The sequence below is a fragment of the Microtus pennsylvanicus genome, chromosome 10 (assembly GCF_037038515.1).
Source record: "Microtus pennsylvanicus isolate mMicPen1 chromosome 10, mMicPen1.hap1, whole genome shotgun sequence".
Taxonomy (NCBI): Eukaryota; Metazoa; Chordata; class Mammalia; order Rodentia; family Cricetidae; genus Microtus; species Microtus pennsylvanicus.
In genome coordinates, this window is record NC_134588.1 from 49,593,704 (window position 1) to 49,621,287 (window position 27,584).

Below are 27,584 nucleotides of genomic sequence, written 5' to 3' on the forward strand. Positions count from 1 at the left end.
ATGAGGGGAAATATTACAGTAATCAATAGGGAGCATCTGTGACTAATGAAGTTTGAGTTGGGGGTTTTAACAGTGATTTTATTGCTTTTCAGAAGTTTTCTAGTTCTGTGAAAAGAATTCCTTGCAGCTTCACTGAGCTCCTTACAGAGTTGTATATCTATCCCCTTGTACTTAGATGTGACATTACTAAGTGCTCGTTGTATTTCCTAGCAGTGTAAAGTGAACTTTGAAAATGCCTCTCAAACTCAGGCATTAAGCTCCCTGGGAAGAGGATCTCTTCTCTTTGAGCTGTGTGTTGTCCATGCTCTGTAACTAAGCTGACACCCTGTGGAGAGTGGTATGATACACTGTTGGGAGGTGGTGGAACTGTTAATGTGATGGAGCATAGATGATTAGTAGTTACAGGGGTGATTGATCCCCCATCATGTCAGAACTTTAGTCTTGAGCAGATTAACTTCTCAAAAAAAGTAGTGCTAATACAAATTATTTAATTTCCCACATTCCACTTAATTCATTATTATTCTCAGATTTAACACTTGAAGGTTTGCATTGTGAAGTTTTTAGAGAAAGGTATTTAATGTTTGGGTCACAATGACTATAATAATTACTGTTACCAGGCTTTTCTGTAGCAATAAAGTGATGTTCCTAACAAGAATTGTTCCAGATTACTTCTTGAAGTATGTTTGATTTTTCCTTTGTTTGTGCTTCTGATAATTCTCAGGCCTTGTTTCTGTTGAGTTTTGGTATTTCTCTTAATGTTGTGGTATGCCAGGTATTTGAAAAAGACAGACTTGTTAAAAAAAAAACACTGTTAATAATAGCCAAGCTATGGGATTGGCCTAGGCATCTATCAGTAGTGCATGCAGAAAGAAAATGTGGCACGCACACACACACACACACACACACACACACACACACACACACACACACGAGCTTTATATTACTGTGGTGGTTTGAATGAAAATGGTCCCCATAGGCTAATAGGAGTTGTGGTCTGTTGGAGGAGGTGTGTTATTGAAGGTAGGCTTTAGGGTTTCAGAAGCCCAAGCCAGGCTCAGTGTCACTCTCTTCTGCTGCCTGCAGCATATCTGGATTTAGAACTCAGCTACTTCTCCAGCACCATGTCTGCCTGGGGGCCACCATGCTTTTTGCCATGATGCTGATGAACTGAACCTCTGAACGTGTAAGCTAACCAAATTAAATGTTTTCCTTTATAAGAGTTTCTGCGGTCATGGTGTCTTTTCACAGCAATGGAAACCCTCACTAAGACGACCACCCCACATGATCTTCTGGAAAATAGATGGAACTAGAGATTGTCGTAATAAAAAAGCTCGAATTCAGAAAGGCCAATATTACATGTTTTCTCTTACGTTTGATTCTAGAGTTCATGTAGTTTTGTACACACACACCATGAAAGTAGAGGTGGGAGGAAGGAAGGTATGAATGCAAGGTGAATATAAAAGAGAAGATAATACTTGAATGAAAGTCGGAATACTCTTCACTGTGTGTAGTGTGTGTATACCGATATAAGTTAGAATTTTTGATATTTAGTGTTAAAGATTTCTATTTTCTTTTTTATTTTTGGTATTTGTTTGTTTCAAGACCGAGTTTCTCTGTGTAGTCCTGGCTGTCCTGGAACTCTATCTGTAGACTAGACTGTCCTCAAACTCAGAGAGCCACCTGCCTCTGTGTCCCGAGTGCTAGTATTAAAGGTGTGCACCACTACAACTGGCAAGATTTTTCTATTTTTCAAAAGATATTAACTTATTAGGCCATAACCAAAGCAACATAAATATTTGCCTGATAGTAGTAAAAATAAATTATATCAAATTCCTGCTATGTTACTGATATAAATAATTTCAAAGTTTCAGTGACTTAAAACCCCACCCTCCATGAGTCTCAGGGACAGGAGGGATGTGACTGGCTTTAGTACCTTTGGCAGCTTCCATGGGCCTCATTGTTGTAAAACTCCACTGGTTCAGTTCCTGTGCTCTACTTTCTACCGGAACTGGGCTGAAAATTTAAACATACACACACACAGACAGAGACAGACTGACAGAATGGGCCACAGGGACATCCTTGAGACAAGAGTGCCAAGAATGCCCCTTTTCTATATAATTCTGTGCGATCTCTCAGGGATTCGTAGTTCTTGATGTCGCTGGGACCTCCACTTGTAAAAAACCCGAAATGGTCCTGTACTATGCCTGTAGCACCCGACTGTCCTGTAACTCCCGTGTCACTACAGGACCGGTTGTGCACCGGGAACTAAGCTGGAGACTTAAAAACATACAAAGACACATACACACCACACACGCGCGCGCACACACAGAGATGGAGACATGGGTCACTCTTGATACAAGAGTGCCAAGTTTATTGTGCTCAGGGGAAGCTTATGTAGGGCTCTGGCCACGCCCCAGCTCTCGGGATCTCGAAGCTGCAGGCTGTTCAGAGCAGAGGAAAACAAGTTGTTTTGCTCAGAGCAGCTGCAAACACAGGAAAAACAAGCCACTCACAGGGAATTCAGGGTCCGGGGTTCCACAGCCCCTAGTTGCTCCCAACAATTGTCTTTCTCACAGAGGTAGCAGGAACGTGAGGTATTTTTCTTGTGTCTGTGGATATTACTTACTTCAGTGAGACATTTGAAACAGCAGTAGTTAGCAAGTCAGGTGGGAGTGGAGGTGATGAAGAAAAGAAAATATTTGGGGATGATTTAGGAGCTACAAAAGTTCAATAAGTTCAGAGTGTGGGGCAAGTTATCAAGTGTTTGCCCAAAAGAAAATGATAGAGAAATAGAGTACACCCTTCAAAAGAGCCCCGTGTGCCATAGGAAAATTGAGATTTCCTTGAATGCAGTGAGGAGAATCTTTGCAAGGTTACAAGGTCAGACTTAATTGTGTCTAGACAAAACAAACAAAACAAAACAACAACAACAACAAAAAAAAACCAGTCTTGGCTATTTATGCAATCACATTCAGGGTTTTTTTGTTTGTTTTTTAGATAAGACCAGTAGTGGGTAGACCATCAAAAAGCCAGCAGAGGAATTAACAGAATATAAACTGAAGTCATAGAATCAGGGCCAGAGAAAATTAATTTGAACTGTGTTGTTTTTTAAAAATATATCGCGTGTCCCAGGCGGGCTGGCGGTGGCCCAAGCAGTGCCGCCAGAGCCAAGAGGCTGCAGGTTCCCAACAGCAGGCGGCCAAGAAGTGGGGGGGGGGGGGGAGAGAAGAAGACGAGAAGAGAGACAAAGACGCCTGTGCACACCAGAAAGAACAGGAAGAGAGAAAGAGTTTTCAGATGGGGCGAGTGGTCAGAGGTTGCTAGAAGTGGGTGTAGAAAGGGGCATAGACCAAAGGAATAACAAACTGTATTCAACCAGCCAATAAATTTGCCCCATTTTCATTTTGGGGATCACTTATCTTAGAATAAGAGCAGTTTTTCATTCCACAAATACCCCCAGCCTTTAACAGTGTTAGCATGGGAAGCTAAGAATGATTTGGAAAGAACGAAACATTTAACTAATACTGATATTGCACATTTTTTCTTCCCATAAATTCCACTCATTTCCCAGTCCTTCCATATCTGTCCTTCACCCTTGTAACCTCCCCCAAAAGAAAATAGAAAAAAAAAGTTTTACCTTGTAAGCTGTGGTGTATTACAGTGTCACACACTTTTGTCTAAGCAGCTTTACTTGCAAGTGTTCATTGCAGAGAGTCATTGGTCTGGTTTGAGGTGATCCTCACCAAGACCCTAGGTATCCTGCTGTTACCCTGAGTCGTGGAGATCCTGCAGTTCCTTCACAGACAGGCTCCATCAGGCCATAGATGGGTGTAGTCAGAGGCCGTTGGTTCGTTCCTAGATGCCCAGACCTGAAATAATCACACAGAAACTATATTATTTGCTATACTGTTTAGCCAATAGCTTAAGTGTATTTCTAGCAAGCTTTTATATCCTTAACTAACCCATCTCCATTAATTTGTGCATCACCACGAGGTTGTGGCCTACGGTAAAGTTTTAGTGAACTCCAGTAGAGGCGTGTCTCCTGTGGTGGCTATATGACTTCTCATTGACTCCATCTTCTTTCTCCCAGCATTTAGTTTAGTTTTCCCGCCTAACTCTATTATGCTAAACCACGGCCAGGCAGCTTTATTCATTAACTAATAAAAGCAACACATATACAGAAGGACTTCTCCCACCAGATGGGATAGGTGTTGGGGTAGGCCAACCCAAAGCCCTGTATCAGGGCCTGGGTGGTAGCTGAGTTGGTCAGTGTAGTAGTAGGAGCAGCGGGGCTGTGTCCCGCCACCCAGCTGCCCGCACGGCTAGCTTTACCCGAAATAATTACATGGAAACTGTATTCTTTTAAACACTGCTTGGCCCATTACATCTAGCCTTTTCTCGGCTAACTCTCACACCTGGACTAGCCCATTTCTAATATCTGTGTAGCTCACGAGCTGGCTTACCAGGAATGATCTTAACCTGCGTCTGCCTGGAGTGGGAGAATCATAGCAACTCCTCAACTCAGCTTCTTTCTCTCAGCCTTCCGTTCTGTTTACTCCTCCCACCTATGTTTTAACCTATGAGGGCCAAGCAGTTTCTTTATTGCTTAACCAATGAAATCAACAGATTGATATATGACACTCCCACATCAGGTCAGCCTGCCAGCTCTCCTGCCTAGCTCAGGTGAGGGCCATTATCATCTCCCCTCATCAGAGCAAGCTCTCCCACACTGTCCAGGCCAGGGGCAGGGCCAGCTCTCCCAAGTGCTACAGCTGGTGAGTGGCAGGTTGTTATACTTTCTTGATACTTTGGAAGAGTTGAGTGAATACTTAGTTATGTTGAAGGTAACTGATCCACATTTAACTATTATTGATGTTTTGTTTTGTATTTCCTTTGTGTATACATGTGACCTATCTCCTTAATCCAGACTATTAAAAATACATACTCATTTAAAAGAGAAACTTTAAAAAATTGGGGATGTTCCTCATGGCTTGTCTGACTTGCAGAAAACTCTGGGGTCAATCCCTATTGCCATATAAGCAAGGCATGGTAATGTATACCTACAATCCTGCTACTCAAAATATAATCTAAGCCAAGCAAAAATTAAAACCTCTTGAAATTCTCTTTGCTGTCTCTCTTCTTTCTCTTTCTTCCCTTTCCACTTAATTTAACTTGGAGTAGCTGAAGATGACCTTGAACTCCTGGACTTCCTGCCCCTACCTTTCCAAGTGCTGGTGCTTTAGCTGTGTGTCACCACACTGGTCTTCTCATTGTTCTTTAACATCTTCTAATTGCCAGCAAGATAACTCTGGAGTTCTTGGTGTGGCTAGTGTACAAGACTTCTTAATCGAGTCCTCCTTTACCTCCCTCCTATTTTTGCTGTTTAGCAGTTTGTTTAATACACGTACATCTCTGCACCGAAAACAAATCTAGAGTCCAAAATACATGTTTTTTGATTAAGAATGAATTATGGTGATACATTGTCACTAGTCAACTGTTGCCTGAGATTTCTGTCCTACCCGGTCCCGCAACCTTTTAGTCCCATAAAAACACAGAGATCTACATTAATCATAAACTGTTTGGCCTATTAGCTCAGGCTTCTTATTAAATCTTAGGTCCTACATTAACCCATAATTCTTGTCTGTGTCAGCCACGTGGCTTGGTACCTTTTATCAGTGAGGCATTTTCATCTTCCTCTGTGTGTGGGTTACAACTGTAGACTCAGCCTTTTCTTTTCCCAGAATTCTCCTGTTTTGGTTGCCCTGCCTATACTTCCTGCCTGGCTACTGGCCAATCAGCATTTTATTAAACCATACACATGACAAATATTTCCAGGGTAAAAGACCATTGTCCCACAGAAGTCAACTATCTCTGAACTGGAATGTCTTCATCATTTACTTTACTCAGAGTAGTGGTTCTCAGCCTTCCTAATGCTGCAGCCCTTTAATGTTACTACTGTTATGATTGTAATTAAATATCTGATATACAGGTAATCTTAGGTGACCCCTGTGAAAGGGTCTCGACCCACAGGTTGAGAATCACTGTTTTAGATGGTTATTAGAAACATGACCTGTTGGTATATTAAAGTGTGTGGAATATACCTGGGCACGGGTCTCATCTTTCTAGCTTACTCATATAGCTCTAGTTTTGTTATAGTGTGTGGCAAAAGTCGATAAGTATTTTAATAACTGGTACATTAAAATTATCAATAGTTTTACATTTTAGAACTTCCTAATATGTGATGGTTAGTATTAATTGTCAACTTGACACCTAGGAGGCAAGTCTCTGGTATACCTCTGAGGGATTGCCTGCATTAAAATCAGCTTCTGAGAATGTGAGGGATTGTATTGGTTTTGGTAACTGATATGAGAAGATCCATCTTTTTTAATTTGTTGAGAATTTCATACATGAGTACTGTATTTACACCATTACCCTCTCCCTCCAGTTCCTTATGTGTTCCCCCACTCCTCAAATTCATGACCTCCTCCTCTTTAGTCATTATTATTACATAGATATACATACATGTGTATGCATACAGCCTACTAAGTTCATTTCATGTTGCTTTTATGTACATGTGTTTAGAGCTGACTACTTGAGATTAGATAACCTATAAGGGGGCTCATCCTTGGAGAAAACTTATTCTCCCTTTCTCAGCATCTCTTGAATGCCTATAGCTCTTCACCTAGGGGGTGGCCTTTGTGAGCTTCCCCTATCCAAATTAGCATGTTAATTGGTGTTGTCAGGGAGACCCTTTTTAACTGTGGTCAGGAGACTCCTGAGTGGAGAAAGTGGCCTGAGCACTAGTAAAGTGCTTTCAAGAATTGTTCTCCATTCCATGATACGGGTGTGATGGGAGGGACTTGCTCCCTCAGACTGTGACTTCCCGATTATGATGGGCTGTAACAAGTAACCGGGACAGAACAAACCCTGTCTACTGTAAGCTGCTTTTATCAGAGCAGCAGGAAAAGAAACTAAGGATTGAGTTGCATTTTGCACCTACACAGACATGTTTGTTCTCTGCATAGGAGCTGTGGGGTGTGTGTGAGTGAGTGAGAGAGAGATGAGAGAGAAAGAGAGAGAGAGAGAGAGAGAGAGAGAGAGAGAGAGAGAGAGAGAGAGATCACAGTTGTTGCATGCTTCGTAGTTTCAGTGAAACAGCTGACTGCTTAGGTTACAAAGGATTGTCTTATAGATCTTTAGGAATGATCTAGGTTTATTGTGAGTCTCTCCCTAGGAATGTCAACTCCAATCTTGCATTGAAGTCACTGTACCAGGTGCTAGCTGCATTGACTTTGGGAATTCCGTGGGGCAGAGAGGATTGGCACATTCTTCTCATCCCTGAGATAGTTCGTTTTCTTTTGCCGTGACTACATAGGCAGTCATGTGCTTCTGCTAAGACGAAAAGATCATGGAATGTTGGATTCCACATAGCTTTTTGTTTAGAAAGGACCCTAATAAACTTTTATTACAATTATGAGCAGAAGTTATTTATATCTAAAATAAGTTGACCTATCAGTCAACAATTAAATTTTAAATTTAAACCCCAGAGTAGGCTGTATATTTTTGTCTAGATATTACAAAATTTGTGTTCTGTGATGTGATGGTTACGGTTTTTCAGTTTGATGGAATTGGTATGAAAATGATTCAGCTACTTCAATGCTTTACCTATCTTCTATTTTCTTCATTTAAGAGTTTTGCTGTAGAATTCTATGAATTTACTTATTTACTTTTTGGAGACAAGTCTCACTGTTAGCCTTTGCTGGTTTTTAATTCCCAATTCTGCATCAGACTTCCACTTACTGGAATTACAGGCATGCACTACTATCCCTGGCATGTTCTATGAGTTTTAACATTTGCAAATTTGTGTAATCCCACAACTGCTAGAACCATTCTGACCCCAGAAGACATCACTGTTAAAACTCTGGGGAATTGGAGTCTCATTTGGACCTATCAGTCAACAAGTAATAATCCTTTGTAGTTACATTTCCTATCTTTAACCCCTAGCAACCATTGATTTATTCTTATCACTCACTATAGTCTTGCTTCGCAAAGATGTCATATGAATGGAAGCATATACTATATAACCTTTTGTGAATAGCTTCTTTGGGACACTAAGCGTAGGGCCTTTGAGAGTCAGACAACTTAAATGTGCCAGTGGTGTATTTCTGTAAGTGTTCAATGACAATGATAAGGTGGGTATCAGATTTTGTTTATATTTTTTTGATCCATTGATGAACATTTAGATTTTTCCAGTCTGGAGTGATTTGTTGTTTCTTTGGTTTTTGGGGTTTTTTTTTATTTTTTTGAGACAGGGTTTCTCTGTAGCCCTGGCTGTACTGGAACTGGCTCTGTAGACCAGGCTGGCCTTGAACTCAGAGATCCAACCTGCCTCTAACCTCCCGAGTGCTGGGATTAAAGGTGTGTGCTACCACTCCCCAGTGATTTTATTTCACTTATGTGTGTATGTATGTCTGTATGTATGCAGGTGCCTGGGGAGGCCGGAAGAACATAAAATCCTTTGTAGTTAAGAGTTATAGGCAGTTGCTCTTAATTCCTGTGCCATCTCTCCAGCCCCAGTTTGGGGCAATTTTGAAAAGAGCTTTAAAAAGTTGCATACAGGTTTTTGTATGAATTACAATTTTTTTACTTCTCTAATATAACTACTTAGAAGCAGGAGTACTGGTTCATATTTCAGGTGTTTTACATTATAGGGGACTGCCCAGCTACTTTGCAGGTTAGCCATACTGCTCATTCTCCTGAGTACCATCAATAGGAAAGTTCTAGTTGCATCCTCATCCACCCTAAGCCTATTTGACAATGGGCTCCTTGATCTAAGTTTACAGAACATGCTTTGGGAAATACTGCTGGATGTGGTATGCCACCCTATGTAGTATGGCATACAAGCAATACTGTGAAACATGAAGATGCATGACATTTAATTTTCAGATCTTGAAACAAGCATTTAAAAATATATTAGGAGTTAAGAGCTATGTATCTTATCTTTTTTTTTTACATTTATATATTTATTTTTTTCAAGACAGTTTCTCTGTAGCTTTGGAGCCTGTCTTGGAACTAACTCTTGTAGACCAGGCTGGCCCTGAGATCCGCCTACCTCTGCCTCCCGAGTGCTGGGATTAAAGGGGTGCGCCACCACTGCCTGGCACCAGTTTTTTTAAAGGTTCTCTTTTATGACATTTTGAAAGATTTATTTTTAGTTATGTGTTTATGTGTATTGGGTATGTGTACGTACATTTGAGTGCAGATTCCTGCAGAGGCCAGCGGTGTCAGATCCTCTGGAGCTACAGATACAAGTGCTTGTGAGCCACTTAACATGGGAGCTAGGAACTGAGCTCAGTCCTTTGCAAGAGAAGTTCTTGCTCTTAACCTCTGAACCAGGTCTTCAGCCCCTTGTTCATGACATTTGCCCCATTACTTAAGGACGTTCTAGGTAGTGGTTTGAAAGTTTGGAACCACTCTGGAGCAGTACTAGCGATGCCCATCTTTAGGTCTTGCCCTAGGCCATCACAGTCATAAGCCTAGAGTAAGATGGCAGGATACTCATTTTCTGTCAGGTTCCCCGGGTGGTTGTGCTCTGTACTAAAATCAGGAACCCAACCTGGCAAATCAGTCACTTTGGTATTAGAATAATAATTCAGCTTTCAAATTGCAGTTTGTGAAATCTGCTTTACTGGGAAAGCTGTCGGTAGTTGAAGGATAAAAAGGAATGTAAGAATGCATCTCCCTAGTAAGAAGCTGTTTTGTGAATCTTGCTTTGTACTAGGTTCAAATTGTGAACAATTGGGTGTGAATGCTACTCAGTTACACCTTTGTCAAAGCCCTGAATCCTGTAGGATTACAGCAAAGATTAAGCCAGTGGTCCTCAGCTGGGAGCAGTTTGCCCTCCAGATTACATTTGAGTATGTCTGGAGACAGTTTTGATTGCTATATCTGAGAAAGGGGAGCTACTGATCTTTATTGGGTAGAGGGCAGGGTTGCTAAACATTGTCATGTAAAGGACAGTTGTCTACAGCAAGGAATCATCCTGTTTCATCCGCCTATAAATGCTACAAGAGTCATTGTTGGAAAATTTGCTGTTATAGTATTAATTATAGATTAAAAATTCTGCCATGAGATATGAGATAATATAATTTGTTACATTAAGAACATTTTGGGGGGCTGGAGAAATGGCTCAGAGCCTAAGAGCTCTTCCAGAGGTCCTGAGTTCAAGTCCCAGCAACCACATAGTGACTCACAGCCATCTGTCGTGAAATCTGGTGCCCTCTTCTGGCATGGAATGCACATGCAGGAGGAACATTGTATACATAATAAACAAATAAATATATTTTCCCTGGGTGTGGAGGCAGAGGCAGGTGGATCTCTGAGTTCAAGGCCAGCCTGGTCTACAGAGTGAGTAAGTTCCAGGACAGTCAGAGCTGTATAGTGAGACTCTGTCTCCAAACAAACAAAAAGAACATATTTTCTTTCACAGCTGGGTTTATAGCTCAGAGGTTCAAGCATGTGCCATTCACATGGCCTTTTAAATGTGAGTTCTGAGGATCAAATGCAGATCCTTGTGGTTCTGTCAACTGAGTTCTCTTTCGAGCCCTCCCATGTACATTTTTAGCCAAATTTAGTCAGTTGAGTCTATCTTGCATCCATGCAGTCTGCTAGCTAAGCATGTAAGCATGTGCAAGAGGTTAAGCATGGAATTAATTGTTAATAAAATAAGGCCTGACATCTTTCCCTCTACTCAGTCTTTCTGTCTTCAATCAATAAGGTAAATATTTATATAGTCCTTGTTTTTTTTATTGAAAAAATTTTCCGCCTCTTCCCAGCCTCCCATTTCCCTCCCCTCCCCCACTCCTCTCCCCCTCCCCCACTCCTCTCCCCCTCTCCCCACTCCTCTCCCCCTCTCCTATCCCCCTCCCCCTACTCCTCTCCCCCTCCCTCTCCAGTCTAAAGAGCAGTCAGGGTTCCCTGCCCTGTGGGAAGTCCAAGGTCCTCCCCCCTCCATCCAGGTCTAGGAAGGTGAGCATCCAAACTGGTTAGGCTCCCACAAAGCCAGTACATGCAGTAGGATCAAAACCCAGTGCTATTGCCCTTGGCTTTTCATCAGCCCTCATTGTCCGCCATGTTCAGAGAGTCCATTTTTATCCCATGCTTTTTCAATCCCAGTCCAGCTGGCCTTGGTGAGCTCCCAATAGATCAGCCCCACTGTCTCAGTGGGTGCACCCCTCGTGGTCCTGACTTCCTTGCTCATGTTCTCCCTCCTTCTGCTCCTCATTGGGACCTTGGGAGCTCAGTCCGGTGCTCCAATGTGGGTCTCTGTCTCTATTTCCACCCATCGCCAGATGAAGGTTCTATGGTGATATGCAAGATATTCATCAGTATGGCTATAGGATAGGGCCATTTCAGGTTCCCTCTGCTCAGCTGCCCAAGGAACTAACTGGGGACATCTCCCTGGACACCTGGGAGGCCCTCTAGGGTCAAGTCTCTTGCCAACCCTAAGATGGCTCCCTTAACTAAGATATATACTTCCCTGCTCCCATATCCACCCTTTCTTTATCCCAACCATCCCATTCCCCCAAGTTCCCTTCATCCTTCCCTTCTCACTTTTCTCTTCGCATCTCCCCTTACCCCCATCTCACCCCACCCCCAAGATCCCAATTTTTGCCCGGCAATCTTGCTACTCCCAATATCCAGGAGGATAACTATATGTTTTTCTTTGAGTTCACCTTCTTATTTAGCTTCTCTAGGATCACAAATTATAGACTCAATGTTCTTTATTTATGGCTAAAAACCAATTATGAGTGAGTACATCCCATGTCCATCTTTTTGGGTCTGGGTTACCTCATTCAGGATAGTGTTTTCTATTTCCATTCATTTGCATCCAAAATTCAAGATGTCATTGTTTTTTACCGCTGAGTAGTACTCTAATATGTATATATTCCACACTTTCTTCATCCATTCTTCCTTTGAAGGGCATCTAGGTTGTTTCCAGGTTCTGGCTATTACAAATAATGCTGCTATGAACATAGTTGAACAAATGCTTTTGTAATATGATAGGGCATCTCTTGGGTATATTCCCAAGAGTGGTATTGCTGGGTCTTGGGGTAAGTTGATCCCGAATTTCCTGAGAAACCGCCACACTGATTTCCAAAGTGGTTGCACAGGTTTGCAATCCCACCAGCAATGGATGAGTGTACCCCTTACTCTACAACCTCTCCAGCAAAGGCTATCATTGGTGTTTTTGATTTTAGCCATTCTGACAGGTGTAAGATGGTATCTCAAAGTTGTTTTGATTTGCATTTCCCTGATCGCTAAGGAGGTTGAGCATGATCTTAAGTGTCTTTTGGCCATTTGAACTTCTGTTGAGAATTCTCTGTTCAGTTCATATATAGTCCTTGTTTTAAGGTCTTTGCATTTAATCTTTTAATTCTTGTGCCACTTCTGTGAGTGACTATAGTATTGTCTATTTGTGGATATATGTATGTGCACCTCTGTGCAGGTGTGTATATACTTATATGCATGTGTGTGTGGTGGGGCAGAGGTTTACCACAGGTGCCTTCCCCAATCACTTCCACCTTTGTGAGATATAGTCTCTGATTAAACATTGAGTTTACTGATTTGGCTAGGCTATTTGGCCAGCAAGCTCCAGGTGTCCTCCTATATTCTCATTACAGGCAATGTGCTGCCGCCATACCTTCTTCTTTTGGTAAGTGTTGGGGGTCCCAGTTTAGGTCCTAATGTTGTGTAGCAAGCATGTGCCACTGTGCCATCTCTAGTTCTTGTACTGTCCATTTATGATTCCAACTTGATAAAGGTTTCAGAGATACACTGATTGTAAAACTTGAATTTAGATCTAGGGACTGTAGCTTGAGAGTCTGTACACTGAGTCACCAAGTACGTGGCTACCTTATAGGGCTGTTTACAGTTAAACTTCTTGTGCCTCATACTTTGCATGTGACAGGTACTCAGTAAAACAGAGCTGGTTTTATATATTTTTGGTAAACATAAGCAGAAAGAATTCTGCAAGGCATGACTTTTAAGCATCACTTTAAAGAATTACAATAATACCTAAATCAGGGGATGCTTGTTTAAAATTTTCCTACATAGTAGGAACTTTGGTATTGAGGTAATCATGCTTTTTAAAAAATTTGTATTAATGTATATTGCATTGATGTTTATGATCTTTGAACCTTGCATGCCTGCTGTTGGATTTGGCTTGTTATAAATTTATTAAAGGTTTTTAAATTAGTAATCATAACTAATATTGACTTTTACTTTTGCTTTTCTATGATGTCTTTGTTTTGCTTTACTCTTGCTTAAAATTCATTCTCTAGCATGCCCTCACTCATGAGAAAGGTATTATTGTAGTTACCCATTTCTAGCCTTAGATCAGAGGTCAGTTTTGCTCCTGCGTAAGTGTGGAAAGCCAAATATCAGTCTGTTGTGAGGACTCTTAAGACATTCTGGAATGCAGAGCCTTTGATTCCTTACAGAGGAGGAGATTTATGAAACATGTATACTCCTCCCTGGTGCTCCATAACCCAAATACCTTATCAACAGCTGGATCTGAGGGTGCAGAACACACAGATACAAAGGACCAAATGTATAGCTCTCTCTCAGTTCTCTAAATAGTTCAATTTGTCTTTTAAAAAAACCCTGTGTGTATAGTGAGTGTGTGCAGGGAACATGTGTAGAAAAGTCAGAGGACCCCCAAGTGTGGGTCCCTGCCTTCACCTTGGTGGCCTCAGTTTTCCTGGTAGCTGGGATTATTGGCCTTCACTGCCATACTCAGCTTGAAATATTAGTAGCTTACCCACATTCCCACATGTCTTGATCTGATCTGAACTTACCATTTTAGCATATAATTTGTAATGCTAAGAAGAATTTGCATTAAGTGTGCATAATCTCTCTCTCTCTCTCTCTCTCTCTCTCTCTCTCTCTCTCTCTCTTTCTCTCTCTCTCTCTCTGTGTGTGTGTGTGTGTGTGTGTGTGTGTGTGTGTGTGTGTGTGTGTGTCACAGACACATGTGAAGGCCAGAAGTCAACTTCTGGTATTATTCCTCAGAAGGATGAGTTCCCATTGTCTCTCAGAATTGGTTGGTTTGGGTTAGGAGGGAGTTACTGGATAAATGTAGACAAAAAGGGGGAAGCTGCTTGGTTCACAGGGGAAAGACTAGTTCATCAACTGTTTGTTTTGTAAAGGGAAAATAATCAAAAGTTTAAATGAAAATTATGTGAATCTACTTAGAACAGTGGTTCTCAAATTGTGGTTTGCCATCCCCACAGGAGTGGCATATCAAGATATCCTGAATAGCAGACATTTACATTATGATTTATAACTAGTAAAATTACAGTTATGAAGTAGCAATGAAATAATGTTATGGTTGGGGTCAGCACACCGTGAGGAGCTGTATTAAAGGGCTGCAGCATTAGGAAGGATGAGGACCACTGCCCAGGGTCTCTGACCCATCTTCCCATTTATTAGTTCCTCAAAGTAAAATTTGATATTGAAATGTGACAGATTCTTACCACAACTTTGCTCATATTTATGACTCATGAAGTAATTATCATTCATTTTCCTGTGTTGTAAATAACTGTAAACTCAGAGCCTAACTATCTGAATGTCAGGTCTAGAAACAGGGTAGAAGTCATTGAATTTTTGTTTGTTTTTATAGCAGTCACAGCTTTCAACCACCAACACAGTCTGATCTTAGGACTTAAACTCCAAACAAGAAACCTGTGTAGCCAGTAGCAGTCAGTCACTCTGCGTTCCTCTTCTGCAGCTCAGGGCTCCTTCAGTTTCTATGGATTGCCTGTTCTAAAGGATTTTTTTATTTTTTTTGAAAATTTTTCAATTTTTTTATTTATATATTTTTTATGTACTCTGCATGCACACCTACAGGCCAGAAAAGGGCATCAGATCCTAATACAGAAGGTTGTAGCCACCATGTGGGTGCTGGGAATTGAACTCAGGATCACTGGAAGAGCAGCCTGTGCCCTTAACCTCTGAGCCATCTCTCCAGCCCCCCTAAATGTCTTTTTTTAAATCGGGGTTCTCAATCTTCCTAATGCTGTGACCCTTTAACACAGTTCCTCATGTTGTGGTGACTCCCAACCATAAAATTTTTTTGTTGCTACTTTATTACTGTAATTTTGCTGCTGTTATGAATTTTAATATAAACATCCATGTTTTTGGTTAGTTTTAGGCAACCCCATGGAAGAGTCAGTTGAGAGGGGCCGTGACCCACAGGTTGAGAACCAATACTCTAAATTGAAGCCTGTAGTATGCATTAATTTTTGATGTTTTTCATTTGACATAATGCTTTCAAGGATTCTCTTATAGCATGTAGCAGTATTTTGTTCTTTATTGCTTAATAATTTTATGTGTGCTCACTGAGCTATATTCTTTTAATTTTATATGTTTTATATATGATTCTAACCTTTAACAAAATTACATGTATGTGTGTTTCTTAGGATTTCTATTGCTGCGAAGAGACTATGATCAAGGCAACTATTATAAAAGAATTTAGTTTGGAGCTTGTTTACTGTTTCAGAGGGTTAGTCCACTACCCTCATGGTGGATAGTGTGGCAGCAGGCAGGGAAGCAAGGTGCTAGAGTAGTAGCTGGGAGCTTTACGTCCTGGTTTACAGGTAACAGGCAGAGAGAGACAGAGACAGACAGATACACAGACAGACACACACTAGGCTGGTATGGGCTTTTGGAACTTCAAAGCCCACCCCATGTGATGCACTTCCCCCAACTAGGCCAGACCTCCTAACCCTCCTTTCTCAGACATTTCCACTTCCTATTTACTAAGCATCAAAATATACAAGCCTATGGGAGCCAGCCTCATTAAAACCACCACAGTGTGCCAATCTTTCTAAGTTTGTGCAGTGCCCCTCAGGGACATAGTAGGGCATTGGATGCTGTAGTTATAGGTGGTGAACTTACCAACTTGGACACTGGAAATCAAACTTTATTTACCACAGAACCATCTCTCTAGACTCTAGTTCTTTCTTCTTGGTGTTCCAGAATTTTACAACATTTCCCATTCTATCTAAATATCTTTCTTTAACAGTTCTCCTAAAGCCAGTCTTCTGGCATTGGGCTCTTGTTGATTATGTGTCTCTTTTACCATTATAGCTGAAGGGCATTTTTTCATTTTTCAAAGATCTTTATGTGTAAGGATGTTTTGCTTGCATGTACGTCTGTGCACTGCTCACATCCAGTGCCTGTGGAGTCCAGAATTGGGCTTTGGAACCCCCTGGAACTAGAATTAGAGGTAGAGGTGATTATGAGCCTCCATGTGGGTCCTGGGAACTGAATCCAGGTCCTCTGAAAGAGCAGCCTGCATTCTCAACCACTGAGCCTCTCTCTAGCTTCTAGATATTTTCAGTGGCTGTAGAAATTTGGGTTAATGTTTGCTTGTTTTTGTGATGAACTTGGAGCCTTGCACATAATGGACAAGTACTCTATTACAGAGCTATGTCCATATATTTTTGTTTGTTTTTGTTTTGCTTCACATTTGAAATTGTATCGTCTTGCTACTTTCTAGGCTACATAGTTTCAAACTAGAAAAGAATCTTAAGTGATCTGAAGCAGCATTCTCTATTAAGTGTGAATTCATTAAGTGATCTCATCCATATCTATAGTTAGGGTGTGTGCGTGTGTGCATGTGTTCATGTGAGTGCAAGTCTGTGCACGTGTGTGTGCTGGTTTGTATGGAGGCACATGATAACTTGGGGTACTGTTATTACTTAGGAGCCATATCTGGGAATCATTTACCTGTCTCTACTTCGCTTGTGTTGGGATTATAAATGTGTGCCACCAGTCGAGCTCTTTCATGTGAGTTCTGGGGATCAAACTCAGGCCCTCATGCTTGTATAGCAGGTGACTTACCAACTGAGCCATCTCCCTGCCCTTGTCTTGACTTACTTTATTTTAAATTTTGCATCTATTCATTTATTTGGGGAATGTGGTGTACTTGTGTGGATGTGTGTGTGCCCTGTTGTGCATGTGGAGGTCAGAGGATAACTTGGCTTTCTCCTATTATGTAGAATCCTGGGACTGAACTAGGTCATCAGACTTGGTAATAAGTGCTTTTTACCAGCTGAGCTATCATCACCACCCCCTCGTGCTGATTTTAATTACCATGAGTGTTGGTGCCTTCACCCCAAGATCGTCTCTGAGCTTCAGATTTATGCATCAAAGTGCCTCATTGTACCTTTTAAATTTAGTTACTCAGGAAACTTGCTTCTGAGTATGCATGGCAACTACCCGAGTTCTCAAGCTTAAAGCCTTTGTTTTCTCCTTCTGCTGTATCTAAGCAGTTTTAGGCACCCTGGCTTCCATCTGTGAACCACATCTTTAAGTACATCTGCTCTTTCTTTGTCTCCGCTGCTGTCATTGTACTCCAGCCAATATGATCCTACTCCTGACTAGTTTCTCATTTTTCTCTCTGAATAATTACCCCTCTTCCCAAGCAGTAGTGGTTATTTAAAAAAAAAAAATGGAGGTCAGACCATATGACTTCTCTGCTTAGGGCAGTTCACCGGATTTCCTTTTGTAATTGGAATATGCTTGCTCTGGCAGCCTCAGGCGTCCTCAGCAGTGGCCACACTTTTCATTCTCAACACACCAGGTTCTTCCTTTCTGCTTCAGTGGTTTTGCCTCTGAGGCTCTCCCTGCCCCGTCAAGGATGCTGCTAAGATTCTTATTCCTGGCAGAGGTTGTCACTTTCTTTTAAATAGTACACATCTTTGCTTCAAGGTATTGCATTTGTAAACAACAACAATGCTACTCCTTCAGTTGTCTTTTGAAAAGTCACTTTTAATAAAAATGTTATTCATACTGATATTTTAGAATTAATAATCATTGTTAAGATTTCTTGGTTTTAATACAGTAAGTAATTGTAGCCCAATAATCAAAAGGTTTTTGGAGTCTCAAGTTATTTTAGTTTTTATTATGATAAAATGTAAATAATATCAAGTTTGCCATAAATAACCATTTTCCACTGTGCAATTCTATAACATTAAATTTATTCACAGTTTTAGGCATTTACATAAAAGAAAAATCAAGATATTTTATTTAACTGGAATTATAAAATATTTGTCCCTTTGTGTCTGGCTTCTAAAAGATGCTTATAAAAGATATATATGTTGTAACATATATCAAATTTTATTTCTTTTTATTGCTTAATAATATTTCACGGTATATACGTACCACATTTTGCTTTTGCATTTTTTTTCTATAGTGTCAGAACACTATAAAAGTACTGATGACTTGAGTAGATTTACTGATTGAATAGTTAATCTTATGATAGATTCTACATATGAACAGAACATGGATTATAGAGATACTCTCCCAGAAAAGTTTAATCCTCAGAAAGAGAAATTCCACCTGGCATTTGAAATTCTGAGTCATTATTTGAAGTAGCTTTTAGTCATTTAATTCTTACTTTTTCATGATATGGATGCAGTCGCTTTGTAAAGGTTAGTTGCATTGAAAACATAGGCTTTAGTTTACAAATTGTTGTTGATAACAGACATCAAATTCAGTCTTTCTCTTGCAATGTTACTTACAACTTGTATTTTTATATTTTTATTTTAATGTATTTAGGTTCTGCTTTCCTGTAATTTTACTATGTTACTTTTATTGACCTAAAATAACTGGTATATAGTAGGTGCTTAATAATTAATGCAGTGGGCATTCCCAACTGTACAGTTATTAGCACTGTTTTGTATTACTACTATGATTGGTGCTGTGGTTGAGGCTAGCTTTAAACTGGAAATCCCTGTCTGCGCCCAGATGTGTGCCACAACCTTCTCTGAATTATTCTTGTAGATTGTACTGCTTAGTTATCTATCGTTTACTTTATTGGTTTGTGTCTCATAAATCACTCTGATTTTTAAGGTCTTAATCTTACGTAACCTTTCCCTTTATACTTAAAATTAGACTTGCCTTTCCAGGTTTCAGCATTCACAGTTTCAGCCCTGTGTGCCGTGCTTCTTTACCTGTTTTGAGCCACACAGGCCATTTGTTAGGGAAGGCGGTGGATAGTTGCTCTCTGCTTCTGCCTTGCTTATGAGTCACACTGTAACTATTTCTTTGACTTTGGATTTGTGGTTTCTTGAACTAACTAGAGTGATGTAAAGATGAGTCTTGTTAGGCGTTTCCTGTCTTCTCAAAATGTGTTTGGTGTTGTACTGGAAGCAGGCTTTCTCCAAGGAAACACTGAACAGTTTCACCTCATTTTCCCTGGGACTGTAACTTCTGTACCTACTGATCTTGGCTGATTTTGTTATTAACTGTTACTGTTGTGACTTGAAATAGCCTGTGTATGGTTCTTACCCCATCCCTGAGTTTCTGGAGTAGCTCCACCCTTACTCGGGTCTCCACCCCTGTGGGTTGAACTTGCCCTTTGTTCCTTCTGGCCACAGAGTGTGTGAGTAAATGTCCCACGTGTGTGGATTGCTGGCCAAGGTGATATTTTAAGGCTCCTCTGTTCAGAACAGTTTAACTTTCATGCTGTTGGCCAAAGGCATGGTCCTGGGACCTGTTCAGCTGCCTCCAGCCAGTTACTGCAGAGACCAGGACACCTTGCTGTCCTGCTCAGGCAGGGATGCCTCAGCGTTGCCTGTGGCCCACGTGACAGGTATGTTCAGAGATGAGAGCTGGGATGGGGTGGAGGTAGATAACAGTAATGAAACGTGGATTAATCTCCTTTTACCTCCATTGTGGTCAGTGAAGGTTTATATGTTTTGTTTGTTTGCTTTATTTGGTATTTTATACTACACTCTTTCGTTTGTTTGCTTGGTTTGGTTTGGGGGGGCAGTATCTCACAATGTAACTTTGGCTGGCCTGGAACTCTGAGGGACCTTGCCTGCCTCTGTAATGCTGGGAGTTGAGGTGTGTGCCACTATGCTCAGCCTTGTTTTGTTTGAGATAGGGTGTCACTGTCTTAATAGTTGACTTGGAACTTGCTATGTAGACTAGGCTGGTCTCAAACTCACAAAGGTTAGCCTGTTTCTGCTTCCTGAGAGCTAAGAATAAAGGCGTGTACCACCATACTCAGCAAACTAGACTTTTAGCAAATACTTAATGGAAGAACATGAATAATATGTAAAATGATGTTAGATGTATATATCTTGATTGAAAAACTTAAGCTAAATTGAAAACTGCCAAATAATATATCCAACTAAAATAGTTTTTAAAAGAGGTATTAAAAATTACTAGACATATACAATCAAAGTAGAACAATGTTAAACAGTATAAAGTAATGAAAACACAGAAAATAATTACTATCTGACAAATTTATAATGAAAATGATAAAAAATTCCTGACTGAATTAATATTGAAAATGTGTTTTATAAGCTAAATATTAAATATCCACATTTCCTCTGAATTTAAATTTGTATTTCAGTTTTATTATTTTGGATTTTAAGTATGTTGCTGGTGTGTGTATGTGTTGTTCTACAGTAGAAAAGATAAAGATTATTTCTTTACGATTGTCAATATTTCTGCTCCCTGAGTATTTCACACAAGTTTAGGGCCCTTAACTGTTCTTTCCTCAGTCTACCTCTATAGCAGTGGGTTAATTGAAAGGATTAGTTAATGTGCTAAGTTTACCAGCTTGCATTGTTCAGAAGTTAGGCATTCTAGCCCACACACTGACATTGAAGTGGGTGCAGTACCTCTGACTCATGAGGCTCGCCTGTCTTAACTAGTGGCAAATATGGCATAGACTGGACCTTGATGTCGGAGGCTCCAGTGTCCTCCACCCACAGGCTTTGGTTCCCTTTTGCTTTGTTCTTTAGTTTACTCTCTTATTTCATTAAACATCGTTCCTCAGCCTTCCAGCTAAGATCGTTCCTAACTCTGTGCTTAGTCCTGGCCTCAGGAAGAATTAGGACGTTTTTGTTTGAAGATATTTTCCTTTTGTTTGGTGTTAGTGGATAGGTTGTATTTTCTGTGGATATCCTGTGCGGGCAGATTGGACAGGAACTCAGTCTACAAGAACAAAAGAGTGAGTGGGAAGAAAGAAGGAAGGAAGGAAGATTTGTAAAAGCCGGAGACGGGAGGGCCTGCTCGGAACGGAAAGACTGTCTCCTTGGCTTGGGTTTCTTCTAGGCCGTTTCCCTTGGGCACTGCATTTACCTTGTGCTTGCTTGTTACTTCATTTAAGGCTGTATACCATTGGTTGACTGTTACTAAATTTATTAAAGTTTTTTAAAGTTTTTTTTTTTGGTGTGTGTTGATTATATTTAACCCCCTCCTCTAACTCTTCCCATAGTTTTAAAATGTACACAGAATTTTTCTGTGAACTTTATTCTTTTTTCTTTTGTCAAATAAAATGGTTTTGAAGATAATAACTTGCCTTTAATAGCCCTCTTTTGGGCCCAGAGTTCTTCCCAGAGTAGATGAAACCTGTCTGAATATTTCCTTATGTGTTGACAGTCAGCAGTACAGAAATATTGTTCATCACATTTAAAAGGCGTCCGGTGTAAAGTGAGCTATGCCCAGTTTAAAGGGTTTGCTGCTCCCTCCCTTCAATAGCACCTGCTGTGAGTTTGCAGGCTACATGATGTATCCTTAAAAAAGCCTTTTTTTGTGTATTGGTTTGGAGACAGAATCTTGCTATATTGTGCAAACTCATCTAGTGTGGGACCTAAGATTCTTCTGCCTCGGCCTCTGTAATACTGGGGTTGCAGCCATGTGCCACATGCCTGATTTTAAAGAAAAGTTTCTTTAAAAGGGCCTCTTTTTAGGAGCACTTTTGGGTCTGGGGAGAAGGGCTTTTGTTGTTCATTATTCAATGAACGAATAAGAAAAATTTTGTCTTCAAAACAATGCACCTGGAAGAGTTTATACATGCATATCATAAGCAAGTAAATTGTGTGATGTTTTTTGTAGAACAAACTGGGCGACTAAATCAGGAAAGGAAGCTTGGAGTACGTTAGAGTGTTGTTAGGAGTGATGCACTTTAACATCGGACCATCAGGACCTGGTAGCCAGAGGATTACGTTTGAGGGAAATATGAAGAAAGCATTTTAGGCAGAAGAAAAGGCCAGTGGGGGAAAAGGCAGGGATGTGTACCTGCCATGTTTAAGCAGTAGTAGGGAGGGTAGTGGTCAGCATTGAAATAAGACTAGGGGAGAAAATATGCTAGGGCTAGAAAGGGACACTCCCTACTGTAGCCAAAGACTGGGGTTCAAGTGCCAGCACCAGGTGGCTACACACAACTGTAATTCCAGCTCCAATGGGTCTGATATACTCTTCTCACTTCCATAGGCACCTACACACGAGTGCAGACATACAGACAGACAGACAGACACACACACACAATTTTAAAAAATCTTTAAAAAAGAGCTGTGTGTGATGGTGTACACTTTCAATCCCAGCAGTGGGGAAGAAGAGGGAGGTGGACCTCTGTGAGTTCAAAACCAACCAGGGCTACATAGTGATACCTTGTCTACAAAGAAAATAAAAAATGAAAATGAATTAGGCAAATTAAACTGCGAGGGACCTGAAAGGCCCTTTAGGGATTTGGTTCTTACTCTAAAATTGAAACCAATAAAGAATTTTAAACATAGAGTAACAAAATCTGGCTTTTTTTTTTTTAAGCTTTCAAAGGAAAAAGTATAGACACAGAAATCAGTAGCCTAGTGAAAGAATATTGGTAGAAATGAAAAGGTGGGTAAGAAATGGATAGATTTTGGATGCTTTAAAATTTTTACATTAATTTGTATGTGTGTGCACACTTACACATTCACATGTGAGGGTCAGCGGACAGTTTAAAGAGTCGATACTCCTATCATGAGCATGGAACCAGGTTGTCAAGCTTAGCAGCAGGCAGCGTTACCATTGAGCCAGCTCTGGACTCGGGTGTTCTGTGAGACTAAGAGCAGAGGCATGAACAATTAGAGTTTGTAGCTAGAGCACCTGAAAAGATAGAATTGCCTTTGAGTAAGGCAGGGAATTTTTCACAAGAAGTGGGTATGGCTGGAGAAGCAGCTTTGCTTGGTAAATTCTAGCAGTGTCATTGGTGATTTCTGGCCTTCACGTTTGCAGCACAATGCCAGATGAATGTTTGCTCAGATTAGTTTTACAGATCTTAACTTTGAAGATGCTGAGTTTCACAAAATAAGGTAGGCGTGTGCTACTTGCTACTTTTGTCATCATTGTGTTGAAGTTGGTTTTATTGTCTTCTAAAGACTACAGAAAATCAAGGTCTAAATATTACTTAATGGGTACCTTTATTTGGTTTGTGTTTTTTGTTTGTTTGGTTTTGAGTCAGGAGTCTCACTATGTATGCTATAGCTCTGAACAACCTTGAACCCACAGAGAGCTGCCTGCTTCTGCCTCCCCAATACTGAGATTAAAGGTGTGTTCACTACACTCATGGTTAGTGTATTTTAAGATACATTTCACTGTTTCCTGTCACTTATGTTTTGTGTAAGTTGGGCATCATGCACCTAACAGCTGTTAAGTATAGATTATAGAACCTTTAGGGGGAAAATGTGATTGTTAGCCACAAGAAGTACATTGTAAGTTTGATTCCCAGAACCCGTGGCTTTAAAAGCTGAGCATGGTGGCATACTTGTAATGCCAGTGTTTGGGAGCCAGAAGGCTAACATACTTGGTGACCCTTAGGCCAGTGAGACACCTAGTTTAAAAAGAAGATGGATAGCCCGGCAGCGGTGGCACATGCCTTTTAACCCAGCACTCGGGAGGCAGAGACAGGTGGATCTCTGTGAGTTCGAGGGCAGCCTGGTCTACAAGAGCTCATTCCAGGACGGGCTCCAAAGCTACAGAGAAACCCTGTCTCAAAAAACCAAAAAAGAAAGAAAGAGAAAAACAGAAGGTGGATGGTTCATGGCTCCTGAGGAATGACTGACACGTTGTCCTCGTCTCCACGTACACACAAAAGAATAGTGGGAAAGCCACTGCAGGTGTAATGAATAGTATGAAAAAAGGCCCAAATGTGGACGGCAACACCAGTAAAGCTTCAAGTGTAAGGTGTGGTGTGGGGAGAGGGGCAGAGAAGTAGGTTCACCTCACTCATGAAAGGGCTTGAAAGCCAGGAATGAAGAGACTCCAGTTTGATGATGAATTCTTAAAGGGGCTTAAGAGTGATGTGGTCCAATTTTTGTCTTAAATAGATCACTTTGCCAGCTGTGTGGAGGATGGATTTGAGGGAGACAAGACTGGAGGCAGTAGTCCAGGTGAGATCTGTTGGGGTTCGAATGGAGGTATTGAAGGAGAGGTGAAGAGGGATGTCTTGAAACAACATGATACCACAGATTCAAAGCTTTCCCCCTCTTCAAAATGACTAAACCAATTTTGAATAAAAAAATTAGGAAAGAGATGTAAGAGAAAAATGTTACAGTACATGGACAGATAGATCTATTTGCCTTGGCAGACAGCCACTTCACACAGGCCCTTAGATCAAAATTGCTATAGGGAAGTTTTGTTTTTGTTTTGTTTTGTTTTTCTTATTTGTTTGTTTCGTATAGCCAAATTAGGGTATGAGAATGAGGTAATTTTTCAACAAACATGGTATAGATACAAATAGATTCAGAAACTATAAAGCCTTGAGAAGAAACAGATCTTACAAGGCTAAGGCTGGTGTGGATAAGTGAAACTCACAAGTGCATTGGTGGTATTTTCTAGAACCTTGATTAAGTTTACAAAAATTTGATGCCCGGGAAAAGAGATTATAGTTTTAAAAGAAATTAAGGCAGTGAACAACTGTAAGCTATTATAACATAAAAAGATGTTTCTTTCTTTACTGTTTTTGAGATAAGTCTGACTCTGTAGTCTAGGCTGGTGTCAGATGCCTCCTGAGTGGTGGATTACAGGTGTGAGCTGCCATGCTTGACTCAAATGTGGTTTTGTTTATCAGAGAACTTGAGCATTTATCTTGCTAGAAGTGTGGTATCTTTATTTGTAAATAGAAACAAAATTTCCCTACAGTTTCTTTTCTATGAAGGCATATAGGAAGCACCTAGTTTAGAAGAGTTGCTAATTTTACCATTCATATTTCTGATTCTTTCTGTAATAACTGGGTTTGAAGGACACTCCTATAATTCTAGCACTTTTTGTGTAGGGGGTAAGGGAAGGGGGTAGATGGCAGAAGGATCGGGAGTTCAAGGTCACCCTCTATTTCATAGCAGGTTTGAGACGGAGGCCATTTAAGACCCTGACTCAACTCCACCTCCAGAAAGCTGCAAGTCGTTACTACAGCAAAATGTCACATGTGCCTTGTAAAGCTAGCAAGTACTTGTTTGGTCCTCATTTTTAGACAAGTGCACCTTTGCTATTCCTTTAGGCCTGAGTTAGGTGACTGCATGTAAATCAGAACTAAAGTCTCATTCTGTGGTCTTTCCTCTAACTACAGTATTACAGTTGCAACAAGTCCGTTGCTACTGTAAGCCCCTGAAATTCGGCACCTTTGCTCACTCTCTTGTGTACGTTGTTTTTTTGAGATAGTCTCATGTAGCTCAGGCCGGCTTTAAATTCCCTGCCCAGTGGAGGAGACCTGGAGCTAACTCTGAACAGTTCTCAGTATGAGTCTGCAGCTCAAATGCTGCCCCTGCACCGAGCTGAGCTCTTGCTGTTTCACTCACTGGACTTCTTTCCCTTTTTATGTCTTTCAGAAGTTTTACACCGCCCCTATGGCTGTGACGCTGAATCTCAGGCACTGAATGAAGCCATTAGGTGGAGCTCCAAGGAGAATTTGCTGGGAGCCACTGAGAGTGACCCTAATCTCTTTGTCGCACTTTATGACTTCGTGGCAAGTGGTGATAACACACTCAGTATCACTAAAGGTGAGACATCTCTGAATTGTGCTTCACAGCTTTCTCTGGTGGCTGAGAAATGAACCCTGTGCTGCCTTCTGCCACTGATTTGTGACCAGGCACTTCTGCTGCCTTTTCCCTTTTACCTCTTTCTGGACTGCTGCCTCAGAAACAATCAGCTCTATTTTCAGGACTTATTAAAACAACTCAAGAAAAGGTTCATGTTGTTAGGACTTTGTACTCTGAAACACCCTAGCTTCTGCCTGTTTACACTGAAATCATGACTGAGACAAGCTGCAGTGCAGAGCCCCCACTGGTACTCCAGTGCTCTGCATGGACTGTTAGAGTTCACGGTGAGAGCAGGAGCTTGCACCCAGAATCTCAGCCAGCCGTCTCACTGAGATTTAGTCTCACAAGACTATTTCGTTTGTATCATTTTCAGTTTTTGGAGTAAGACTTTCTGTAGAAAGTAGTCCAGTGCTGCCGGGCGGTGGTGGCACACACCTTTAATCCGAGCATTCAGGAGGCAGAGACAGGTGGATCTCTATGAGTCTGAGGCCAACTTGGACTACGGAGTGAATTCCAGGACAGGTTACAGAGAAATCCTGTCTTGAAGCCCCCCCCCCCCCAAAAAAAGAGAAAGTAGTACAGTGGTTATATCAGGTGCATGGTTCTTACGCTGCTGTTGTCCAGGTCACAGTGCATGGCCCAGACAACCCTGTCTGTGTTGACTGGTGGAGAACTGTTAGGGAGGGGTCTATCTCCTGCTTGTAATATCTTTAGAGAGTGAATGAGGTTCTTTTCAGTGGCCAGTTCTTATAAAAGGAAACAATAGGACATGACCAGATAAAATCACCAATTATATTTTGAACATCAATGAAAATAGTGGAACTTTATGAGAAAGAATAAGAATGGGGACGTTCTTGTTTGTTTCACACATGGACTGGGTTAGGCTAGTCTCCTGCACTGTTTTTTTTGGGGGGGTGGTGGTAGGGAGGCTGTAAAGCCTCTCATGGTAAGGAAATGTATTTCAAAATAATATTTAAATGAAATTATAACAAGCTATTATTTCTCAAACAGATACCTTTGATTTATAAGGTTCAAAATGAAGCATTTAGTGGAAATGATGATACTAAGTCAGGCCAGCAAGCCTTCCCTGACTGTGAGGAAATATTTCTATATAGAATTTTTTTTTTTTTTTTTTTTTTTTTTTTTTTGGTTTTTCGAGACAGAGTTTCGCTGTGGCTTTGGAGCCTGTCCTGGAACTAGCTCTGTAGATCAGGCTGGTCTCGAACTCACAGAGATCCGCCTGCCTCTGCCTCCCAAGTGCTGGGATTAAAGGCGTGCGCCACCACCGCCCGGCTCTATATAGAATTTTTATAACTAGTCATTAACTTTGGAACCTCATACAAGCTAGTCGTGTGCTCTAGTGATGAACTATAACCCCAGAATCAACATAGCAATTTTTAAGTGCCATCAAATTCACTTAAGCAGAATTCCTTAAAACCGAGTTTGTCAACAAAAACATTTTTTTACGTGTATTTAATCTATGTATATGAGAGCCTCTTGCCTGACTTTCTGCATGTGTACCACATGTGTGCCTGGTGCCCCATGAAGGTCTCAAGAATGGTTGCATCTCATGGAACTGGAGTTGCAGATGGTTGTGAGACACCCTGTGGGTGCTGGGAATCTAGCCCAGGTCCTCTGAAAGAACAGCCAGTGTTCTTAAGTGATGAGCCATCTCTCCACCTCCCAAACTGAGTTTCTCAGACTGGG

The 27,584-nt window shown here is 40.9% G+C and overlaps 1 protein-coding gene across 7 annotated transcripts in view; it reads left to right on the forward strand.

The window, feature by feature from the left end:
* The window catches only part of Abl2 (ABL proto-oncogene 2, non-receptor tyrosine kinase), a 91,930-nt gene that overhangs the window by 36,037 nt on the left and 28,309 nt on the right, over positions 1–27,584 (forward strand). For 4 of the 7 annotated variants that reach the window (XM_075988318.1, XM_075988323.1, XM_075988319.1 and 1 more), the window contains exons 2-3: positions 24,171–24,233; positions 25,668–25,838. In XM_075988318.1, the coding sequence (XP_075844433.1) occupies positions 24,171–24,233; positions 25,668–25,838 (234 nt within the window). The remainder of the gene's footprint in view (positions 1–24,170; positions 24,234–25,667; positions 25,839–27,584) is intronic. The other 3 variants (XM_075988320.1, XM_075988322.1, XM_075988325.1) reach the window with 1 other exon arrangement.